Source organism: Marmota monax, unplaced genomic scaffold (assembly GCF_021218885.2).
Source record: "Marmota monax isolate L192 unplaced genomic scaffold, Marmota_monax_Labrador192_F-V1.1 WCK01_AAM20220418_F8-fsc00038, whole genome shotgun sequence".
NCBI lineage: Eukaryota > Metazoa > Chordata > Mammalia > Rodentia > Sciuridae > Marmota > Marmota monax.
In genome coordinates, this window is record NW_026692498.1 from 15532296 (window position 1) to 15555491 (window position 23196).

Here is a 23196-nt window from a genome sequence, read left to right on the forward strand (position 1 = left end):
TTAATAAATGGAACATAGAAAATTATTGCTAATAAAATTAGCTCAAAACATTTATACTGTTTGGGATAAGCTAGAAGATGCCCAGAATCCAGAGGGCTAGCCATCTTAATTGGATAGTCCAAAAACAAAAACAAATTCCTTTCTTCCCCTTCAAAATATTTTTCTTGTCTTTCTGGTACATTTTGGGAGATTTATAAATTTAAGCTTAACTGTTTATAGATACATAATATAGACCTTCACTCATTCTTTTATTCTTCTTTTTTTTAATATTTATTTTTTAGGTGTAGATGAACACAACACAATGTCTTTATTTATTTATTTTTATGTGGTGCTGAGGATGGAACTCAGGTCCTGCCCTTGCTAGGCGAGCACTCTACCGCTGAGCCACAATCCCAGCCCTTTTATTATTCTTTTGTTACTCAAAATTCTAACTGAGAGAAAGAAAGTGAGAGGTTGCCTAGGTTTTGTTAATTATTCCCAGTGAAAGATAGATAAATTCTAAAGAAGAGGTGATGTTTGTGTGCATTATTATCAGAATTCTTTGCAACACAGACATGGATGGCAAGCCTTCAGTTTTCTTGTTGTTGTTTGTCTTGTTTTTGTTTTTACAGTGGTAAGAATTGAACCCAGGACTTCTTACGTTCCAGACAGTTGCTCAACTACTGAGCTGCAACCCCTGGATCTACTTGTATTTTCAGGTTGATCTAAAAAAAATTAAATGAATTTTTTTAAAAGAATCTAACCTTTATTTTATTTATTAGTTTGTTGTTTTTTGTATGTAGTGCTGAGGATCAAACTCAGGGCCTCACCTGTCCTAGGCAAGTGCTCTACCACTGAGCTATAACCCCAGCCCCTAAATGAAATTTTAAAGAGATCTTTTTTTTCTGATAAAAATAATGAGTTTATGTTAAGCCATTTAGACAGTTTTATTAAGTCATTTATGTAATCAGCATCTCAAATTTGCAAGATGACTGAATGGAGGTACCATTTAACATTCTAATTAAGTAATAGTATTTCTGTGCTGTGGTTTTGAATAAATTTCTAATGCACAGCAGACCTTTTGCACTGTATAAATCTAGTAAATGAACACTAACATATACACATCTAAAAATCAGGTGCAGTAATAAAATGTTGGTTTTTCAGATAGGAAGAACAAAGAATTTTCCTTCTGAAATATTTGTTTCTAGACAATTAAATGAGGCACAATGAGTTATCTTATTTTACTACATTCTCTGTAAAAAAGAACTCTTATATGGATGTGTAACAGAAATGCATACTAGTGAAAAATATGTGAGAAAGAACGAAAGGATTAAGAAACAGAAAAAGAGCAAGACATTGGAAACAAATGGGATAGGAAAGATAATATTAATAAAGACCATTATATTTCATCTGTGTATTTACTTATTTTTCTTTATTTAATAGATAAAATGCAACTCTTTCTGGATCAGATTTAAGGAAATGCTCAACTTTACTGATGTAACAGAATTTATCCTTTTAGGATTAACTAGTCGTCCTGAATTACAACTCCTTTTCTTTGTGGTTTTCCTGTTGGTCTACATTATCACCTTGATTGGCAACATTGGCATGATCATATTAATTAGGATCAGTCCTCAGCTCAACAGCCCCATGTACTTTTTCCTCAGTCACCTATCTTTTGCAGATGTGTGGTTCTCTTCTAATGTCACTCCTAAAATGCTGGAAAATTTAGTATCTGAGACAAAAACCATTTCCTATGCTGGCTGTATAGTGCAGTGCTTCTTCTTCATTGCTTTTGTCCATGTGGAAGTCTTCATTCTGGCTGTGATGGCCTTCGATAGGTACATGGCAATTGGCAACCCCCTCCTGTATGGCAGCAGGATGTCAAGAAGCATCTGTATCCGGCTGATCTCTTTCCCTTATGTGTATGGCTTCTTCATCAGTCTGATCTCAACGCTGTGGACCCATGGTCTGTACTTCTGTGGAAACATTGAGATCAACCACTTCTACTGTGCAGATCCTGCTCTCATCAAAATGGCCTGCGCAGGGACCTTCATTAAAGAATACACCATGCGCACATTAGCAGGTCTCAATTTTTCTTACTCTTTACTGGTCATTATTGTCTCTTACATTTTTATCCTTATTGCCATCCTGAGAATGCGTTCTGCTGAAGGAAGGAAGAAAGCCTTCTCCACCTGTGGATCACATTTGACAGCAGTCACCATATTTTATGGAACTCTCTTCTTCATGTATCTCAGAAGCCCAACAGAGGAGTCTGTGGAGCAGGGAAAGATGGTGGCTGTTTTCTACACCACAGTAATTCCTATGTTGAATCCTATGATCTACAGTCTCAGGAACAAGGATGTGAAGGAGGCCATGAACAAGGCCATCAGTAGAGCATTTTTAACTAAATAAATGCAGGATAGTTCATTTTAACAGGTAGAGATTAATTATATCTTTCAGAAATTTTTGATGAATTGGTCATTTATCTTTTCAATAACTAAAATAAATATAAATGAAAAGAGAATGATGGTTCAGAGGTGAGGAAAGCAGTTGTAAACAGGATTCTCTCTGTCATGAAATCAGTAATGGTGAAAACATCCTCTCTAGATATTCCCTTCCACACAATATCAAATTCAGTAGGTTCATTTTTTAATTCAGGACATTGATTTTTATTATTATTCTTAGACATTCACCAACCTACCATTTCAATTCTTCTGTAGTAAATATAACAGGTCTTTAGGGTCTTTCTTGCACCAAGAAGGGGACTTGGTTCAGGATTTCGTGTCTCAGTTACACGAGTATGGTGTCATCCCAAGACATTGCTACCTTTGGAGACAATTTTCTTGATGATGGAATATCTGGTGTAGAATAACGAGCATTGATTAACATTAATTGGCTGGATGCTATGTGTGATTTCACTTTCAATGCATATTAATTCATTAAATAAAATTATTCATACATTATTCACTTAATATCCTCCCATATCTATTTAAGACACCATTTAAGTCTCCCTTTTTAAAATGACTGCCATTTAAATGACACTACCTCATTTGTGTTTTGGAATTTGCAGTGAACTTCCCTAACTAGATTTCAGCAAATTGCTTGTATAATATTTTGAAGAGTTATAGTAATACTTTTTTTGTTGTTTTTTTATGTTTTTTTGTTTGGTGTTTTGGGTTTGTTGGTAGCAGAAAGAAACTGTTCCATTAAATTTTGTAGTGCCTTCACTTGTACCATTTAACAAATCATAGTTTACATATAAAAATATATCCTATCCTTTGCCATTTTACCATATTATTGTCTCAGTTTCAAAAATATTTTATTTGGAAAACACCGAATTTTTTTTTTTAGCATAAACAGCTGAATTTGATTCAGAAATGTCCTCTGTCTATGACCTTTCTGGTTAGTATGCATGTACTATTCATCTTTTGTAACCAAGGAATTTATAAGTATGTATAGAAGTGGGATTTTCACAAAGAAATAAAAGTTGTGTACTTACAAATATGCACAGATGCATATATAAATGTGCATATATAAATGTACCTTCATATCTTTGTGTGTGTGTGTGTGTGTTTGGGTGCACACCGTGTGGTCTCTATTTTCTTTTCATATTAGTCAATTTGATCAGAATTTTGTACAAATTCCACTTTAAGGATTTTCTTTGGTACCAAATTAGTGATTTCATAAAAAGTAACATTTCTTTTGTTCTATAATACTTATTATTTTAGTGTATGTTTTATGATACCTAGTATACCATCTTGTTCTCATATTATGCTTATCACATTTATAACTCCAAACTGCCTTTGTCACCAACAGTTCATTCTCCATTTAGCAAATAGAGAAATCTGTTCTGAAAAACAGATTGTAGTTTAGTCAGTTTGAAAGCAGAAAACTCCTCATTGTCTTAATTTAAATATGCCTAAGTACTGATGAAGTTGAATGCTACAATATGCTCCTTAGGCATTGGAATTTTACTTATATATATCGTTTGTTTTTCTGTTGGCCAATTCATATTTTTGGAAATGAAGTAATTATCCTAATTACTCTCTGTTTTAGAATGTTAACTTACTAAACTAACTGTGACTTCCTTTAAAGAGGATCATTTCTGATTTGTAATACCAGTCATTATCTCTTCACATAAAAAGTGATCAGTAAATGTTGGTTAAGTTGAGCATAGTGGCATATGCCTATAATCCTAATGGCCTGGGAGGCTGAGGCAGGAGATCAAAACTTCCAGTCTAGCCTGGACCTAATGAGATCCTGCCTGAAAATAAAATTTAAAAAGTGTTGTAGATGTAGCCCAGTTCCACTGTAGCATGTGTAATTTCCAGAGTTCCATTCCTAGTACCTGACGCCCTGCAAATGTTAATCACATCAGTGGAGTGATTCACTGAAACACCTGGTTCATCTTCTGTTTAACCCTTCACGTCTTTTCATGGTATTCATAACATACTTGTATTTTCAAAGATAATATCCTCAGATTTACTAAGCTTTTCTTGTTAATTTCTTCATTAATATTATGAAAAAAGGTTCTGTTTCAAATTCAGAGCTATGAATTGTGGGGTCCTCTGTGTTGCCTCCAAATCCAATTTCATCTTCTTTTATATGTAGAATAAAACAAACAAAAAATGTAGTTATTTTTCTCAGCTTCCGTTGCACTTGCCTTGTCCAAGTGGTGGAAGACTGAGCACAGGTATGGAAGGGTTACCTATGAAAGTCTCCCAGGATTCATTTGTATTTTATGCCTTATTTTTTCTGCCCACCAGATACAAATTGAGCTCTCCAGGACCCCCAAAATGATGTGAAATCAGGAGTAAAGAGTTTGGCCATAGAATAACTGTAATGACCCCCTACCAACTTGCCCGTTTACTTGTTATATGATCAAGAAATAAACTTTCACTGTGCTAAACTACCAAGATTTCAGAAGTTGGAGTGATTACCTGTGTTATTTTAACTCATATGGACACACTATATGTTGATTCCCACAAAAGTTCATGAATACATACACTTTTGAAATATTCCTAATTTAACTCATTCAGATGTTTTTTTATATATTACCTGAAGCAAGAATTCATCACTAACTTTTTATAAAAATTAATTTAATAAGTGGAACTATCATCATCTATCTTAGCTGGCAACCTAACACTGTGTACACAAAATCTGACTATTCCAATAACTCAAGAAAACCATGAAGAAAGCACAAACACAGAAGTAACTTTTCAAAATCTGGGGACAGCTCTGAGGTTCCATTGAACATTCTATCCCAAAAAGGGCAAAGGTGTAGGATTACAAAGAAACAGGTGAGTGTAACTCAACCACACCGGGTGATGCCTACTCCTGGAGCCACACCTCATTATCCAAGCAGAAGTAAAGCCTAAGTTATTGTGGGGCACAGTAATTGTTCAGAATCTCTTGCTCAGGACTTAAGGGTGTGTATTTCCAGAGCAGCTCCCAACATGGAAGCAGTTGGTATTTTAAGAAGTGATTCATGATTGGCAGAGCCCCCATGAATGGATTAATTCACTCATGGACTAAGGGGTTTTGGGTTATCTGTACAGTGGTCTTTCATAAAGCCAATTTGGCTTGCTGTCATCTGCACACCTGTTGCCATGTGATACCCAGAGAGGCCTCTGTACTCAGCAGAATCTCTACCAGCAAGAAGGCCCTCACCAAATGCAGCTCTTTAACGGTGGACCTCACAGCCTACAGAATGGTGAGATGGATAATCCATTATCTTTATTCATTACCCAGTGTCATATTTCACATCGTTGCAACAGAGAGCAAACAGAGACCACACAGAATTATTGGAACTTGGGGGAATAATACTGTACAAATTGATGATTAAAAAAATGTAATCAGCTGACTTTTCCTCTAGAGATGTACTTCTCCAGGGTCATTCTTAACAGAAAATTCTTAATTGCTCCATTGTTTTCAAAGGCAAACATTTAAAAGAACATTCTCTTGTAGACTACTTCCAGTTTCCCTTTTTGTTTGACCTTCACCTCTGATTTTGTAGTTTAGTGTTTTCTTTTCAACTCTGAATGTCTTTCTTTTTTGGAGGGGTAGGAAAGTACTGGGGATTAAACCCAGGGGCACTTAAACACTGAGCCACATCTTCAGCCCTTCTTATGATTTATTTTGGGACAGGGTCTCACTGAGTTGCTTAGGACCTAGATAAATTGCTGAAGCAGGATTTGAACTTGTGATCCACCTACCTTAGCCTCCCAAATCACTGGGATTATGGGTGCTTGCCACTGCTCTCAGCCAACTCTGGATTCTTAATGGCAGTATTTCTCATCAATCTCAGGTTGGTAAAAAATGCATTCATCAGATGAAGCTTGTTTCATAGATTTCATTTTATTCTTTGTGATGATACTTTTATGATTCCATATATCTTGTGCATGAAAGCGAGAAAAGGAAGATGAATTTTCAAAAGAGATCAGCTAGTTTATAAATGATAGATGAAGTTAATTTAATAACTATTCCTTGAATGTTTATTATATGTTAATTGTTAATATTAATTTTTATATTTATGAATCCACAAAAATGTGCATCATGATTATGACTATCATAATTCCTCAATATCATTGTCATCATATTGAGGAACAGATAAACCTGATGCAAAGCTAAAGAAGAATAAAACATGCCCACGTTCATAACGTAACACTTGAATTATATAATCAATCAAGTCTGACAACAGAAACAGAAATATTTAACTGGAATACATAGATTTGCTTTATACATGACCTGATCAAAAACTCCACATTTATGGGCAATTTGGTTTGGAATAGAGTGATCAAAGAGGGGAGGTTATGAATACATTTGTGCCTTAGCTTGTGGGGGAATCCCATAAGTGTTTTTGAAGTCCTAAACCCTCTAGTACTTTGCAAATCTCACATTCCCTGGGTCAGAGCTAACATCCAGATTTTCTGTGATTTTCCTTTTGTTATCCATAACCTGGTTCATCATCATCCAGGTTTATGTTGAATCATCTTTGGTGCCACATAATTATATCAGACTCTCCAGATAATAATTCCTCTAGTGCTAATCTCTAAAAATTATACAAAATACAGAAACTCAGCCCCCAAAATGCAGCAATTATGATCTGTTGTATCAGACAGCATGTATGATTTGCTCATGTGCTTCTAATATCTCCTCAGGGATGAATCCAGAAATTTTAAAAACAGTTTGCACAACTTTGTACTAGATTTTTCAGCCTATACATAACTATATTCTAAGGTAGTTTTTTTCTAAAATTGAGAACCTTTATGTATATTTAACTTTTATTAAATATTTATTCACTAGTTCATACCTTGCATTTTCTTTAATTTGCTGGACAAAATGGGGTCATAGAGAGTCATTTTACTTCTTTTGGCTGGTATCTTTCCCCTCTATATGGGGCCAAATTTTTGTTCTAGCTAGAGTTAGTGAAAAGTTGGGGATTATTATTGTAGGTAGGAGTCACTTATTTTCATGACAACAAGATTTGCTGCCAGTTTTCATGCATTCTGTCTTTCCTTGATAGTAGCTAAACAGTGATAATTTTGGATATGGTCCATCAGATTATGATAGAGCAATGTATAATCCTGCAATTTAAGAAAAGAACTTTGGGATTTATTTACTATAGACATGATATTTAACAACCAGAAGGTAGGACACCATCCAGATTCCAATTTCCAACACATCCATTGTTCTGCTGAGAAGCTTTGTCAGGTTCTTATTAAATAGATTTGGACTTTGTGTTTTATAGACTGTGAATGTTCACTGAAGTAAATGGAATCTCTCACCTCATATATATGTGTTAAATTTAAAAATAATATACATAAACCTGAATGCACGTAAATTATAAGTAAAATATGAAAAATGTAGCAGATTTCTTCCTTACAGGACTCCTCACAATTTAGTTCTACTAGGTAGCTTCTGTATTTCTTAAGATATTGGAGAGTACATATAGCTTTGCCAATACAATATTTTGTAAATATATAGATTTTTCCTCAATAATGTTTACTATGTTTATTCAAATTACTGTTGATTCCATATGAATATAACTTGTAAAACATTTCTAGAAGACATTTACATTATACATTATGTCTTTGGGAATCAATTTCCAAATTATCCAATAACCCTTCCTAAAATGCTTCTGGATCCCCCCAAAACTGTCAATCATTCTTCCAATTGCTGCCAACATTATAAACCTGTAACAATATATTCTTGTCTTTGAAAGCACTTATTTACATTAACACATCTCTTTAATTTATTTCATTTTACAGAGATTTGTAGCTCATTGACAAAATGCTGAATTTCACCGATGTGACAGAATTTATTTTGTTGGGATTAACCAACCGCCAGGAATGGCAAGTTCTCTTCTTTTTCATTTTTCTCATAGTCTATATTATCACGGTGTTGGGTAATATCGGAATGATTATATTAACTAAGATCAGTCCACAGCTTAGCAGCCCCATGTATTTTTTTCTCAGCCATTTATCATTTGTGGATGTGTGGTTTTCTTCCAACGTCACCCCTAAGATGTTAGAAAACTTGTTATCAAAAACAAAAACTAGAGATGGTGAGCATTTTTTCATGTACTTATTGATAGATTGTATGTCCTCCTCTGAGAAATGTCTGTTCAGGTCCTTGGCCCATTTGTTGATAGGGTTGTTTGTTATCTTGTTGTTTAATTTTTTGAGTTCTTTGTATATTCTGGATATTAGGGCTCTATCTGAAGTGTGAGGAGTAAAAATTTGTTCCCAGGATGTAGGTTCCCTATTTACCTCTCTTATTGTTTCCCTTGCTGAGAAAAAACTTTTTAGTTTGAGTAAGTCCCATTTGTTGATTCTAGTTATTAACTTTTGTGCTATGGGCGTCCTATTAAGGAATTTGGAGCCCGACCCCACAATGTGTAGATCGGAGCCAACTTTTTCTTCTATCAGGTGCAGAGTCTCTGATCTGATATCTAGCTCCTTGATCCATTTTGAATTAACTTTTGTGCATGGTGAGAGAAAGGGGTTCAGCTTCATTTTGTTGCATATGGATTTCCAGTTTTCCCAGCACCATTTGTTGAAGATGCTATCCTTTCTCCATTGCATGCTTTTAGCGCCTTTATCAAATATAAGAAAGTTGTAGTTTTGTGGATTGGTCTCTGTGTCCTCTATTCTGTACCATTGGTCCACCTGCCTGTTTTGGTACCAGTACCATGCTGTTTTTGTTACTATTGCTCTGTAGTACAGTTTGAAATCTGGTATCCCTATACCTCCCGATTCACACTTCCTGCTTAGAATTGCTTTTGCTATTCTGGGTCTTTTGTTTTTCCATATGAATTTCATGATAGCTTTATCTATTTCTACCAGAAATGCCATTGGGATTTTGATTGGCAGTGCGTTGAACCTGTAGAGAACTTTGGGTAATATCGCCATTTTGATGATGTTGGTTCTGCCTATCCATGAACAGGGTACATTTTTCCATCTTCTAAGATCTTCTATCTCTCTCTTTAGGGTTCTGTAGTTTTCATTGTATAAATCTTTCACCTCTTTTGTTAGGTTGATTCCCAAATATTTTATTTTTTTTGAGGATATTGTGAATGGGGTGGTTTTCCTCATTTCCATTTCAGAAGTTTTGTTACTGATATACAGGAATGCCTTTGATTTATGCGTGTTGATTTTATATCCTGCCACTTTGCTGAATTCATTTATTAGTTCTAGTAGTTTCTTTGTAGACCCTTTTGGGTCTTCTAAGTATGGGATCATATCGTCCGCAAATAGTGATATTTTAAGTTCTTCTTTTCCTATTTTTATGCCTTTAATTTCTTTTGTCTGTCTAATTGCTCTGGCTAGTATTTCAAGGACTAAATTAAATAGAAGTGGTGAGAGAGAGCATCCCTGTCTTGTTCCAGATTTTAGCGGGAATGCCTTCAGTTTTTCTCCATTTAGAATGATGCTAGCCTGAGGCTTATCATATGTAGCTTGAAAAAATGCTCACCATCTCTAGCAGTCAGAGAAATGCAAATCAAAACCACCCTAAGATACCATCTCACTCCAGTAAGATTGGCAGCCATTATGAAGTCAAGCAACAATAAGTGCTGGCGAGGATGTGGGGAAAAGGGTACACTTGTACATTGCTGGTGGAACTGCAAACTGGTACGGCCAATATGGAAAGCAGTATGGAGATTCCTAGGAAAGCTGGGAATGGAACCACCATTTGACCCAGCTATCGCCCCTCTCGGTCTATTCCCTGAGGACCTTAAAAGAGCATACTATAGGGATACTGTCACATCAATGATCATGGCAGCACAATTCACAATAGCTAGACTTTGGAATCAACCTAGATGCCCTTCAATAGACGAATGGATTAAAAAACTGTGGCATTTATACACAATGGAGTATTACGCAGCAATAAAAAATGACAAAATCATGGATTTTGCAGGGAAATGGATGGCATTAGAGCAGATTATGCTAAGTGAAGTTAGCCAATCCTTAAAAACCAATGCCAAATATCTTCTTTGATATAAAGAGAGCAACTAAGATCAGAACAGGGAAGAAGAGCATGAGGAAAAGATTAACATTAAACAGAGACTAGTGGGGGGAGAGAAAGGGAGAGAGAAGGGAAACTATGGAAATGGAAGGAGACCCTCATTGTTACACAAAATTACATATAAGAGTTTGTGAGGGGAAAGGGGAAAAAAACAAGGGAGGGAATTAAACAACAGCAGATGGGGTAGAGAGGGAAGATGAGAGGGAAGGGGAGGGGGGATAGTAGGGGATAGGAAAGGTAGCAGAATACAACAGTCACTAATATGGTATTATGTAAAAATGTGGATGTGTAACCGATGTGATTCTGCAACTTGTATTTGGGGTAAAAAATGGGAGTTCATAACCCACTTGAATCAAATGTATGGAAGATGATATGTCATGAGCTTTGTAATGTTTTGAACAACCAATAAAAAAAACAAAAAACTATTTCTTACGCTGGTTGTCTAGTTCAGTGCTTTTTCTTCATTGCCCTGGTCCACGTAGAAATCTTTATTCTTGCTGTGATGGCCTTTGATAGATACATGGCGATTGGGAACCCTCTGCTATATGGCAGCAAAATGTCAAGGGTCGTCTGTATCCGTCTGATTTCCTTCCCTTATGTATATGGTTTTCTGACCAGTCTGGCAGCAACTTTGTGGACATATGGCTTGTACTTCTGTGGGAAAATTGAGATCAACCACTTCTACTGTGCAGATCCTCCTCTCATCAAAATGGCCTGTGCTGGGACCTTCGTGAAAGAATACACAATGATCATACTGGCAGGCATCAACTTCACATACTCCCTGACTGTAGTTATCATCTCTTATCTATTTATTCTCATTGCCATTCTAAGAATGCACTCAGCAGAAGGGAGGCGCAAGGCCTTCTCCACCTGTGGCTCCCATCTGAAGGCTGTGGTCATATTTTATGGTACTCTGATCTTCATGTATCTCAGACGTCCCACAGAGGAGTCCGTGGAGCAAGGGAAGATGGTGGCCGTGTTCTACACCACAGTGATCCCCATGTTGAATCCTTTGATCTAGAGTCTCAGGAACAAGGATGTTAAAGAAGCCATGAACAAACTGATTAACAAAGCATCTTTAATGAATTAAAATAATGTTGAGTTGATTTTGTTTCCCAGTATTACTAAATTTTGTTTTCTATTGTTTAGTTTCCTAGTATATTCACCCAAAGACTTTTTGTGGATGAAGAAGGAAAACAGAAAGCAATGAAAATTGTTAAAAACCTCAGTTGATTTACCTGTTCTTGATGATGAGCACATTCAATATTAGTTCAAAAGTAATAAAGTGACAAATTGAAAAGATCACTTGTACAAAAGTTTATGTGTGCACTACTTAAAATTACCATCTAATTATAATTAACAGTATCTCATACACTTTGTTTTTCTTATTCAAATGAGCTCCTGATGAGTTTTGGAAATGTTCATTTGCCCTGTCAAAAACTAATTTATTTTGGATAACAATAGCATATTTAGGCCAGTTTTCTATTCAGGGCAATGCTCAATGACAGTTGGGAGATTATTGCATGTTTAATCTTCCTTAATTGTGGTTGATGGGTCTCTCAGAGACTTCTGTTTTGAAAATCACAATATTATTGTACTTAATCATTTTTTTACGTTTCCCTTGTTTATTGGCATGCTTCTCTTCAAGGATTCCAGTAACCTTCATGTTGCAACCCTAACTTTGCAATGATCAGACAGAGCACATTGCCCATGTCTTGCCTTTGTCTTCAGTCTGACTGAAAAGTGGGGAGAATTAGTGGGTTAAGTGCGTTGTCAACACATGGTCATCAGAATCCACCAAATCAATTAAATGGACATTCCCATGTGATGTTTTTTATATCTGTATCAAAGATATGTTATTTTCTTAAATTTATTCATCTGGAAGAAAGTTAGTTACAATGGTCTATTTGTTGGCAACAGTACATCCTATCAAACTAATATTAACAGAACTTGATATCCCTCTTATAACTCACTTCAGACTGACTTAATTAAACCTGGTAAATAATAAATGAAAATAACTTGCAATTATTGTGAAGAAAATGCACCACTGAAGAAATGTAATTCACATATGTATACTGTCTTATTTTTAAATCTACATGTTCTTGAGATATTGTGGAGTCACAATTCCCTGACCAAGCAAGTTAATTTAAAGCACTTTATCTATAATAAATGAGAAGAAACTCAAGAGTATTGGGTACTTGAACACTGAAGGATGAATAAGAAAAATTTGTCTTTGCACAATTTTGTCAATAATTTCCCAGACTGAATCGGGGCAATATAGAGTTTAGAGTTGATCAATAATGTAGATTTTTAAAATTTTTTAATTTGTTAGTTATCTCAACTAGGCCTAAAAATAACCAGCCTAGTAGTTATTTTACATATGCATATTTTATGCTTAAAATTAAAGATAAAATAATCCACAATCTCATTGAAGTGACAATATACTTTTTAATTCTATGAAAGTAGGAAAGTACAAATAATGTGAATTATTAAGTGCTTTCTATGTAAGAGGTGGTGGGGTAAGAGCTCTCCTGTAGTATCTGGGATCATCATAATCACACTGTAAAATAGTAGTTTCTAATTTCCAGATGTTTCTGAATTCCAAATCCATCTACTTCTTTACCTATGACAACTATAAACCCTCTTTCTCCCAGCTCCTGCCATTATCTACATTGTGACACTTAAGAATGGCCCTGAGATGTAGCATGCATGCATTATTGATATCCCATTGATATCATTGGTTACCTGTGAGGAGTTCTGCTTCCTCACAAGTTGAACATTAGAGAAGCACACTGAGGCAAGCATATAAAGCAGGGTTTATTTAAAAAAGGGTAACATAGACGTCTCCAGGGAGGGAGAAGGGGGCCATAGATGGTATCCTGGTATCCCAAGAAGTGAGAAGGTCTGCCTTTTTAAAAATATGTCTTAGGCTTCCTTTGTTCTCTTGATCTCTTCCCTTTATATCTCTCCTTCCTGCATATGTCACTAGGCCCAGGAGATGCTCTGTGGGATGGCCAAAAGTTGAGAAGCAGATGGATAGGGGACAGGCAGGATGGAGCAGCCCAGGTCACATTAATTAACAACTTTATAACTCCCTGTAGGGGAGGGCAATTCCTCCGACAGGTTGGAGCAGGGGCAGGTTATCTTGATTGGGTCGAGGAAGGGCTCTGTAGGAATTAAGATTTCAATTCCTCCATTCCTCTGGATCTGACTCTTGCCTATCTTCCTAATTCTGGCTTCACCAACTCCTCACTCCAGGTGCATGAGAGGAAGGAAAGTAAATATCCAGCACTTCACATAATGCACACCCATATTACGGAGATCCATCACTGCTAATTCGTGAATGAAAAAAAAAAAAAAAAACAGAACCTATGTGGTGGTGGGAGAAAAATTATGTCACTGTATCAAGTATTTTCATATTTCTATTTTAAGAATATTCTTCCCATCAACACTCATTGACTTCTACCTCTGAGATGTTTCTAGAATTTTAGTCATTATTTCTTTAATAATTACATAGACAGTACCTTAGAGAGATATTCCCAATGCTTCTAATGCTCAAGATTATGTTATAAATACTGAGAAATTTCCATTTGCTGTTATCTTCGGCTGATGGTAGGTCTGTGGGTTTTATATGTTTTTTGCAAACAGATTCATGCAGTCAAATCTTATAATTTTTTCCTGCTCTTTTTAAAAAGAAAACTATGTCTTTATTCATAGATTTACTTGGTATCAAATTATTTTACTAGACCATTGATTTTCTCATGCTTTTAAAATATAGATGAATGGATTTGGGAATACTGAGGCAGTGGGGGCCATGAATCCAGTAATTTAAGCAACTTCATGGAAAACAAATTGCAGTTTATAAAATTTAAATTAGATTTCTTACATGTCAATAACAAAATCTACCTACTTGATTTTTGGATAAAGAACACATATCTACGTAATAAAGTGTTTTATCACAGAAGTCGCTTGCAATCTGACCCCAATAAAAACCTGGAAGAATGGGGAGAAGCAGTGGTCTACTGTGTATATAGTATACCCTACTCTAAGGTCTCCTTTCTTAATTTATAACATGGACATGTTGATAGAACTTGTTTTAAAGGAAACTGCATGCAAATGTTTTAGTGAACCATCATGAAAGGTAGGCATTCTTTCAAATATTATCAACTTGGAAGAGTTAAATTTAGAAAATTCTTAGAGAATGTTATTATTATTATTATTGGAATAATTAATGTGTGATCTGAAGTGCTCTTGTATGAATTATGAAGCTGGTATATAGATCAGGACACTTTTTAAAAAATGTATGTGTGGCAGTTTCTGAATACTTAGTACATATAATTACTAAATACTAAATTGGGTAGTTTTAAGAGTTCCAAGGTTAATAAGAATAATCCCGCTATTACTCAGCTAGTGATTATGTGTAAAGAAAGAGAAATATATATACTTGGCAGGGATTAAAATTATAGTACTATTATCTCTTGCAATGCCTTGATGCTATATTTAACATATTTCACATTTTAAAAAAAGAGTAGTAACATTCAGAAATAGGATCAAATCCAACTTTGATAATGAGAGAATATGGGAATTTAGTTAAGGTCATATTTTTTTACATAGAAAAGCCCATGACTTCAGCTACATTTAAAACCAAATTCCACAACTACCTATTTTCACACTTATGAAGTTCCAAAATAAATGTGCTACTGTCATGAAAACACTCTACAGGGATACTTAAATTTAAAATTATAGGGCCTATTATGTTACTAATCCATTTTTCATATAGTGATAAAATCTGCATTGCATTTTATATTGTGTAGGTAGGATAAAGGTAAATGTAATTCAAGACATTTAAGAATAAAGAAGTATATTCACATTTTTTTTTAAGTTTAAAGTTTTTATGTTTTACCTGATTCTACTGAAATTTCTTTCCATCACCTACAATTTTATGCAACCAAGTTATACATGTGGTAAGTTTTAGCTAAAAAGTTAAAATAAATCAACCACAAAGATAAAGCTAACCATAATTCAAGAGTATACAAAATCATAATGCCCACTTTGCACTGAAAGTTTACAACTTTAACTACTACTTGTATGCAGTTTAAAAGCAAATACTTTTTTACTTTTTAATCAAACTATAGCTGGAAATATAGGTGGGGGGGGGACACTTGGCAAAAGTTTGTTTTTGGTAATAGAAGACAATGCAACAAATAATCCAAATGGAACAACACCAGTATTTAAATTTCTAACTTTTAAACAAAACACATACACTTACTTACTTTTCTTAAAAAAAAAAAAAAAAAATTCTGGTAGTAAATTGGATTGACAGAATCTTCAGTTGTAAATAAAAAGTATAAATTTCCAATTTTAGCCTTCTAGCTAGCTAATATGTACAGCCAGCTAGTTCTCTAAAACAAGTATTATGTCACCCTAAAAGATCCCTGCTAAAAATCAATTGTATTTAAATGGGTCTTACTGAAAGAGGACATTCATGATATTAGAAATCTTTTAAAAAGTGAGTATGATAGGGCTACAATAGCAACATTACTATCAATAAGTTACAGAAGAGATTATTGCTGTACTTTCCCTCATAAACACTGTCAAACTGTTTCAGTTACAAAAGTACAACCAAATTACTTTCTCTTACCAAATTTCAATGTTCCACCACTGTAAAATTTTATTCAGCAGAGAATAATTCTTAATCTTTTCTGTAAGAATTCAAAGTATTTAAATGTGTAATTTCACATTATACTACCATGTTTTGCCCTTGTTTTCCAAATACACAAAACAATATATTTTCCCAAAAATGAAATAAGATGTCCACATTAAAAAAATAAAGCCTACAAAAAGTTCCAGAGCTAAAAAAGATTATTCATATGGCACAAAGTGATCTCCCACTAGTCCAAAGTCCAAAACATTTAAATGAAGTTCATTCAGATATCTTGTTTGCTTTTCCATGGAATATTAAATTTGAAGTGAAATCACATTATTTTTAGTTCTTGAGTCAACAAATATACACAAATGTTTTTCTAGTTATTAAAAATAGGAGACCAAGTTGAATGTGCCAAAGTGATATAATTCAGGTGGATTTTCTATTTTCATCATGAAGAAAACGAGAGAAAGGATTTCCTTGGTTGGTTTCCATAGCTTGATAAACCAAAAACAAAAAAACTGCCACAACAACAAACAGCAAAATTTTTATCCATACGGGAATGGAACGTCCCTTTTTTGTCTTTTCTGATTTGACATCTGCCAAAGGAACATACTTAGGAACATATTTAGATGAGAAAGATTCCTCCATCCTGAAATCACCAAGTTCTAATGGCCGGCCTGCAGCCCCTTTGATTGGTCTGCGGCAACTAGCACTAATTCCTGTTGGTGTAGATGCTTCTTAGGGGAATATTTCCTTAAGAATATCTCTTTCTACTCTTCTTTCCTCTGTTTTTTCTCCCACCTGGTTGTGCTCAAGTCTTCTTTGCTTGAGTGTTACTGGAGTCTTTGCTCTGCCCTTTAGTGGTTCTCTCTTCTCAAGCTTGAGCTCTATTTTAGAGTCTTCTTCATTGTCACTGTATCTGTCAGAGTCATTACTTCCATTCTGCCTAGTATTTTCTGCTGACGAGGAAATTGTTGGTAGAGGAGTAGAAGATCTTGATTCTGGTCCTTGTTCTCTCAGTTTCAATAGCTTTTTCTCATACAGCTTCCTGGTTGTTCCCACAATAGGACCAGGATTCACCCCATATTTCACAAGCTGATCCAGAAGTTCTTCATTAGAGAGCTCTGTTACATCTAGATCATCCTTATCTTCCAGTCTGGGCTTATCAGTTTTCTTTGTTGCTTTCCTGCCGACGGTGGCGCGGCCGCGGCCCGCGGTGGAGGGCCCGGAGCTGAGCACTGGGGTGGGCTCGCGCTCCTCGTCGCTGGAGAAGTCCGGGGGCCCCTTGCTGTTGGCGCCCGCGGCGTGCGGCGGCCGGTTGCGTGCAGTGAGGTGCTGCAGGTAGAGCTGCACGTACACGTCTTTGCGCTGCTCCCCGGCCGGGAGAGTCACATTGTTGGCGACCAGTTCACTCTTCAACTTGTCTTTCGTCAGGACCGAGGGGTCTTCCAGGAACTCCGGCATCTCCGGGATCTACTAGTCCCCTTCCCCGCAGCCTCACTGCCGCCGCGCTCACTCCTGGCCGGGGGCCGCGCTGCCGCCTCCGAGCCTTACGGCTCCCGCCCGGGCTATATTCACATTTTAATAAATTTCTCCATAGCAGCGCAGACTGGGTCTCTGTTAAGGCAATGCCAAATTTCACCGATGTAACAGAGTTTATTCTCGTGGGGTTGACCAGACGTCGGGATCTCCAGGTACTCTTTTTTGTGGTGTTCCTTGTGGTTTACATGATCACTCTGCTAGGGAATATTGGCATGATCATTTTGATCAGCATCAGTCCACAGCTTCAGAGTCCTATGTACTTTTTCCTGAGTCACTTGTCTTTCGTGGATGTGTGGTTCTCCTCCAATGTTACCCCCAAGATGCTGGAAAATTTACTGTCAGAGAACAAGACTATTTCTTACGTGGGGTGTTTGGTGCAGTGCTATTTTTTCATTGCCCTCGTCCACGTGGAGGTCTACATCTTGGCAGTGATGGCTTTTGATCGCTACATGGCCATCTGCAACCCTTTACTGTATGGCAGTAAAATGTCCAAGATTGTGTGTGTTCGGCTCATCTCTGTGCCTTATGTCTATGGATTCTCTGTGAGTTTAATATGCACATTATGGACATATGGCTTATACTTCTGTGGAAATTTTGAAATCAACCACTTCTATTGTGCAGATCCTCCACTCATCAAGATTGCCTGTGGAGGAGTGCGCATCAAAGAATTTACAATGATTATTATTGCTGGAATTAACTTCACGTATTCCCTGTCAGTGGTCCTCATCTCCTACACCCTCATTGTTGTCGCCGTGCTGCGTATGCACTCTGCTGATGGGAGGAAGAAGGCCTTTTCCACCTGTGGGTCCCATTTGACTGCTGTTTCCATGTTTTATGGTACCCTCATATTCATGTACCTCAGGCGACCAACTGAGGAGTCTGTGGAACAGGGCAAAATGGTGGCTGCATTTTATACCACAGTGATTCCTATGCTGAATCCCATGATCTATAGTCTGAGGAACAAGGATGTGAAAGAGGCAGTCAACAAAGCAATTGCCAAGGTCAATTTGGGGCAGTAAAATTGCAATAGGTATTTAAATGCTGTGTCAGTTCTGTGATGTATGATTAATCATAAAGTTTCTTTCTCAAAAACTACTATCTAATATAAACTCTTGCATACACTAAAAGATCCATTCCAACAAAGTCATGATTTACCTCATGCATACATTCTAATAATTAACCATGTTTTATTTTATATATATATATATATATATATATATATATATACACAACAATATTTTGAAATTGTCATAGGACCACTCACAGCAGATGTAAAATTATGCTCTTGTGGTTATTGGAGCTACTTATGACTTTAGAAAAATAAATGTTAATTTGGAAGAGTATTTTTGCAGTTGAACTTTATTTCTTAAGGCATTTTTGATATGTACTTCCTCATCTTAAATTTCATGTGAAATTAATGTCTCCAGCAGAAAAAGTAATAATTCATTTATTTCCCATGACTATAGAAATTTGATGGTGCTGATCTTCATACATAATGGATAGGTTTTTATCAGTGAAATTGTATTCAGAATTTTCAAATAATGTTTTATCATAGTCATAAGGTTTGGACTTAGTGTGTATATTTGATAGTTAACTATTTGTGTTTCCACGAAACATTTTCCACCTTAATTTCTTGGTTCAGACATTAATATGAATTTTAGATGTCAGCATGTAAAATATCTTGTACAAGAGAATTTTCACCATTCATCATAATCAAAAGACAAATGAGCCGGGCGCAGTGCACATGCCTGTAATCCTAGCAGCTTGGGTGGCTGAAACAGGAGAATCGTAAATTCAAAGCCAGTCTTAGCAACTAATAGGCAGTAAGCAACTCCGTGAGACCCTGTCTCTAAATAAAATACAAAATAGGTTGGGGATGTGGCTCAGTGGTTAAATACCCCTGAGTTCAATCCCTGGTACCAAAATAAATAAATAAAGCAAATTAATGTGGATTTTCTAATATTTAAAATCTAACTTTTAGCCACTGAAATTATTACATTATGCTTTTGTTTGTTAATATTACTTGAAAGTATTTGCTTCCAGCTTTTTCTCGTTAATATTGTATTCTTTGAATCTCAATTAGCAACTCAAATCCAGTTGTCAGTAGATAGAGTTTTCCACCATTCAAGTGGCTGTGAATTTAAATGTACCTCTTCAAAATGATGCCACATTTTGGCCTAGTTAAAAATTCTTAAAAATGCACTCTTTAATTTACTTATATTGGTGCATCCACTGTCTATTTATTTTACCGTCTGTTCCTGTTTTAGGTAATATATATATTACTTAAATATACCTATATAATATTTAGGTAATATATATATATATATATATATATATAAAATACATATATACACACACACACACACACACACACATATATATATTTGTGTACTTTTGGTGATCCTTGCTGCTTACCAGTATAAGGTCAAATGTGAAGGAGAAATGTTTTCTGATGACTGAGTTTAACCTCAGATAACTGCTGATACAATTAAAAGGGTGCACACTTTTGTATGTGCAGAAGGAATCTGAGAAGTAAGTAGCATAAATGTCAGTAATGCCTCTGGTGATGTGGCATAATTCAAGTGCAGAAAGTATTGTTATCTCTGCCAATTTGCTATGGGCCATTTCCCCAACAACTTAGAATGCATCTAATGAAAATCAGTATAGCTCTTTCAAAAATGTTGATTGTGAGAACAGGATGTAAAAGTAGAACTGATTTGTACAGAAATTATGTTTGCAATATTTCTGTTTTCAAATTATACAAATTTGCTTTTAAAGAGTTGGGGTGAAGTAAAAAATTAGAGCTGCCCAAGTAACACTTATTTGTGCAGAGATTGCTTTCATAACAGGACATTTAAAAGCCCTACTTCTGGTGATTATCATGATAGTGACATTCCTCAATCTTCACTATTTCACTTGTTCTTTTAGAAATGAAGAACTAGAAGTATAGCCACATCTGAGCCCCATGTTCTTTATTATTATTATTATTATTATTATTATTATTATTATTATTAGTCACTATAAATTTGTCACTGAGTTGTGAATAGAAATTTATTTATAACATCTAAAAATTATCTTCTTAAGCCAGGTATGGTGGCATACATCTGTAATCCCAGTGACTTGGGAGGCTGAGGCAGGAGGATCAGGAGTTCAAAGCCAGCCTCAGCAAAAAGCGAGGCACTGAGCAACTCAGTGAGACCCTGTCTCTAAATAAAATACAAAATAGGGCTGGGGATGTGGCTTAGTGGTTGAGTGCCCCTGAGTTCAAGCCCTAGTACCAAAAATAAAATAAAATAAAACAATTACCTTATCAATGACAAAGCCAGTACACACTGCTCCTCTCCCTCAAACTGAAGTGGCCTAGACCAAGACTTCAAAACTTCATATTGGGGGTCTAATTACCTCACTCAAAACCTTGACTCACACTGTCACATGAGAAAGTTATATAATCTTCGTATATTGCAGTATTCGGGGGTTCACTAGTTACTAGTTACTTAGGGTACACTAATCCTCCGTTCTAGTGTTCTTACAGAACTTTTCAGAAACATGTTTCAGAGCACCTCCACTCTGAATGTTACCATTTCTTAGGGAAAATTGCAGATTAGTCTGTATCTCTTTTGCCTTGCCACTTGTGGAGTCCTCTAACTTCTCATGGCCTCTGATTGACAGATTGGGTGATTATTCATCAATCCCTCCTGTTCTAACTTCCATGCTATTTGTCTTCACTTTCCTTTCCAGACACTTATAAGCTCCTTTCTGGGGCTTAGGAATTCACACCTGTTTCCTCTGTACCACACATTAATTATAAAGTGGGGGGAATCTATTATTGCTTATCATGAATTGTATTGTGTCTTTGCAAAATATATGTTGACATTTTGACTCAGAGAATATCTCAATGCATTTTTCAGAAAGAGGGTTATTAGATATATAATTACTTGTTATGAAGTGTGGAGATTGATTGTCCTTTATCAATTGTGCCTGATGACCTTATGAGAGAAGTTTGGATGCACACAGAGAGGAAACAGCCCTTGATGAAGGAGGCAGAGACTGGAATTATGCTGCTATATGCCAAGAAATACCTGTGGTTAGCAGAAAAAAGGAGAAAAGTAAAGATTCTCCCCTACAGTCTTCAGAAGCAGCACGGTCTTGTCAATATCTTGATTCTGAGTTTCTAGCTGCCAGACTTGCAAGGGAATATGTTTTTCATGTTAAACCAGTTAGTTTGTGGCACATTGTTATGGTAGATTTAGAAAAACAGTGCATTTCCTTTCTGCTTGGTTGCCAGGTTGCTACTGGTTTCTCTTGGGTTCCTGGCTACATCTCAGGAGGGTGAATCATCATCCATTCTATCCCGGGAAAGGCCTCAAACTTATCTAAACACTTTTTCCCTTGCTCGCTGGTTTTACAATAACTGTACCAAATCTAGGAAGCTCCTCAGTGAAAGAGGTACAGGAATCCTTTTTCAAAGAGTCAATAAACTTCAATTCTACTGACATTGCCAACGTTTAGTTCAGTTCTTATTGCCTACCATTGTGAGTTTTTTTTTTCCTCCCTACCAGTTCTTTTTTTTTTAATCTATGTGTTATTAGTTCTTTTAGCTATTTAGTGTCATAGATTGAAAACTAAAAAATAACAATGATCAAACATTTCCTTTTAGAGGGCTTGCCATTAGATATTAACAGTTAAGGATTTTAAGATAATTTCTCTACTATATATATAGTTGTGTTTCCCTAAATATCAGTTAATGATATAAGACATTATGTGGCATTCTGAATGCATTGCCTTAGAAGCAACTGAAATGCTGCAAAGCTTTAATGATGATTTTGGTCTTGTGTGAGGAAAATATTTTTAAAAACCTCATTTTTTAAATATATAGTGGGATATAATATTGGTGCCTTCATATAGGGTCTAACATTTATATTTAACCATAAAATCTGCTGTGTGATAACTTGGAATGATTTAAGCTATTGTGATTTTCAAAGATTTCTGATTGAATTTTAACAGTCATTTTTTTGCAGTATTTATTCAAGTATAATACATGAGATGTTTTCCATAGTAAACAGTTTGGTTTTTAAATGCTTCACTATTTACAGAACTTTTGCTAATTTCTATTTATTATTTTTTCTGATTTATCATGTTTGTGGTTATATGACATTTCATTTTCAGAGTTATCTAAAGTTGAAAGCTAATTTAAGAAAAACATGCTTAGCAGACAATATTACATGTGATATGTCAATATGGGGAAAAATTTGGAGTATGAAAATAAAGGTCATAAAACAACATTGTTCTAAGCCACAAATCACACACCCAAACACCTATGCTTACACAAACTTATCATATATGTATATATTTTGCATGTTATGTATATGTTACATGTCAATACAATGTACCACATTTGACTCCTATATTATATACTGTAACTTTTAGAGGCTGTATCTGCTTATTAGGAATTTCTTCCCATAATTCTTATATATTATCCACCTCCCTTTCATTAATTTGAG

At 35.6% G+C, this 23196-nt stretch overlaps 4 protein-coding genes across 5 annotated transcripts; 3 read left to right on the forward strand and 1 right to left on the reverse strand.

Moving 5' to 3' along the window:
• Nucleotides 1-1458: 1458 nt before the first annotated feature.
• LOC124092898 (olfactory receptor 5M3-like) lies at nucleotides 1459-2391 on the forward strand. The gene has a single exon (XM_046444799.1). The coding sequence runs from the start codon at nucleotides 1459-1461 to the stop codon at nucleotides 2389-2391; it is 933 nt and encodes a 310-aa protein (XP_046300755.1).
• Nucleotides 2392-8271: 5880 nt separating this feature from the next.
• LOC124092849 (olfactory receptor 5M3) lies at nucleotides 8272-11527 on the forward strand. Of its 2 annotated transcripts, none has more exons than XM_046444657.1 (2): nucleotides 8272-8530; nucleotides 10923-11527. In XM_046444657.1, exons 1-2 carry the CDS (start codon nucleotides 8272-8274, stop codon nucleotides 11525-11527), a joined length of 864 nt encoding a protein of 287 aa, XP_046300613.1. The 2 variants fall into 2 exon arrangements, with proteins under 2 accessions (XP_046300613.1, XP_046300614.1); XM_046444658.1 differs by having other exon boundaries at nucleotides 8272-8525; nucleotides 10918-11527.
• A 4624-nt stretch (nucleotides 11528-16151) lies between these two features.
• LOC124092780 (lamina-associated polypeptide 2, isoforms beta/gamma-like) lies at nucleotides 16152-17714 on the reverse strand. Its single transcript, XM_058579623.1, is given in 1 exon segment — nucleotides 16152-17714. A coding segment is annotated over 1 exon segment (1038 nt). The 5' UTR covers nucleotides 17618-17714; the 3' UTR covers nucleotides 16152-16579.
• A 67-nt stretch (nucleotides 17715-17781) lies between these two features.
• Nucleotides 17782-18714, forward strand: LOC124093127 (olfactory receptor 5M9). Its single transcript, XM_046445344.1, has one exon. The coding sequence runs from the start codon at nucleotides 17782-17784 to the stop codon at nucleotides 18712-18714; it is 933 nt and encodes a 310-aa protein (XP_046301300.1).
• Nucleotides 18715-23196: the final 4482 nt, after the last annotated feature.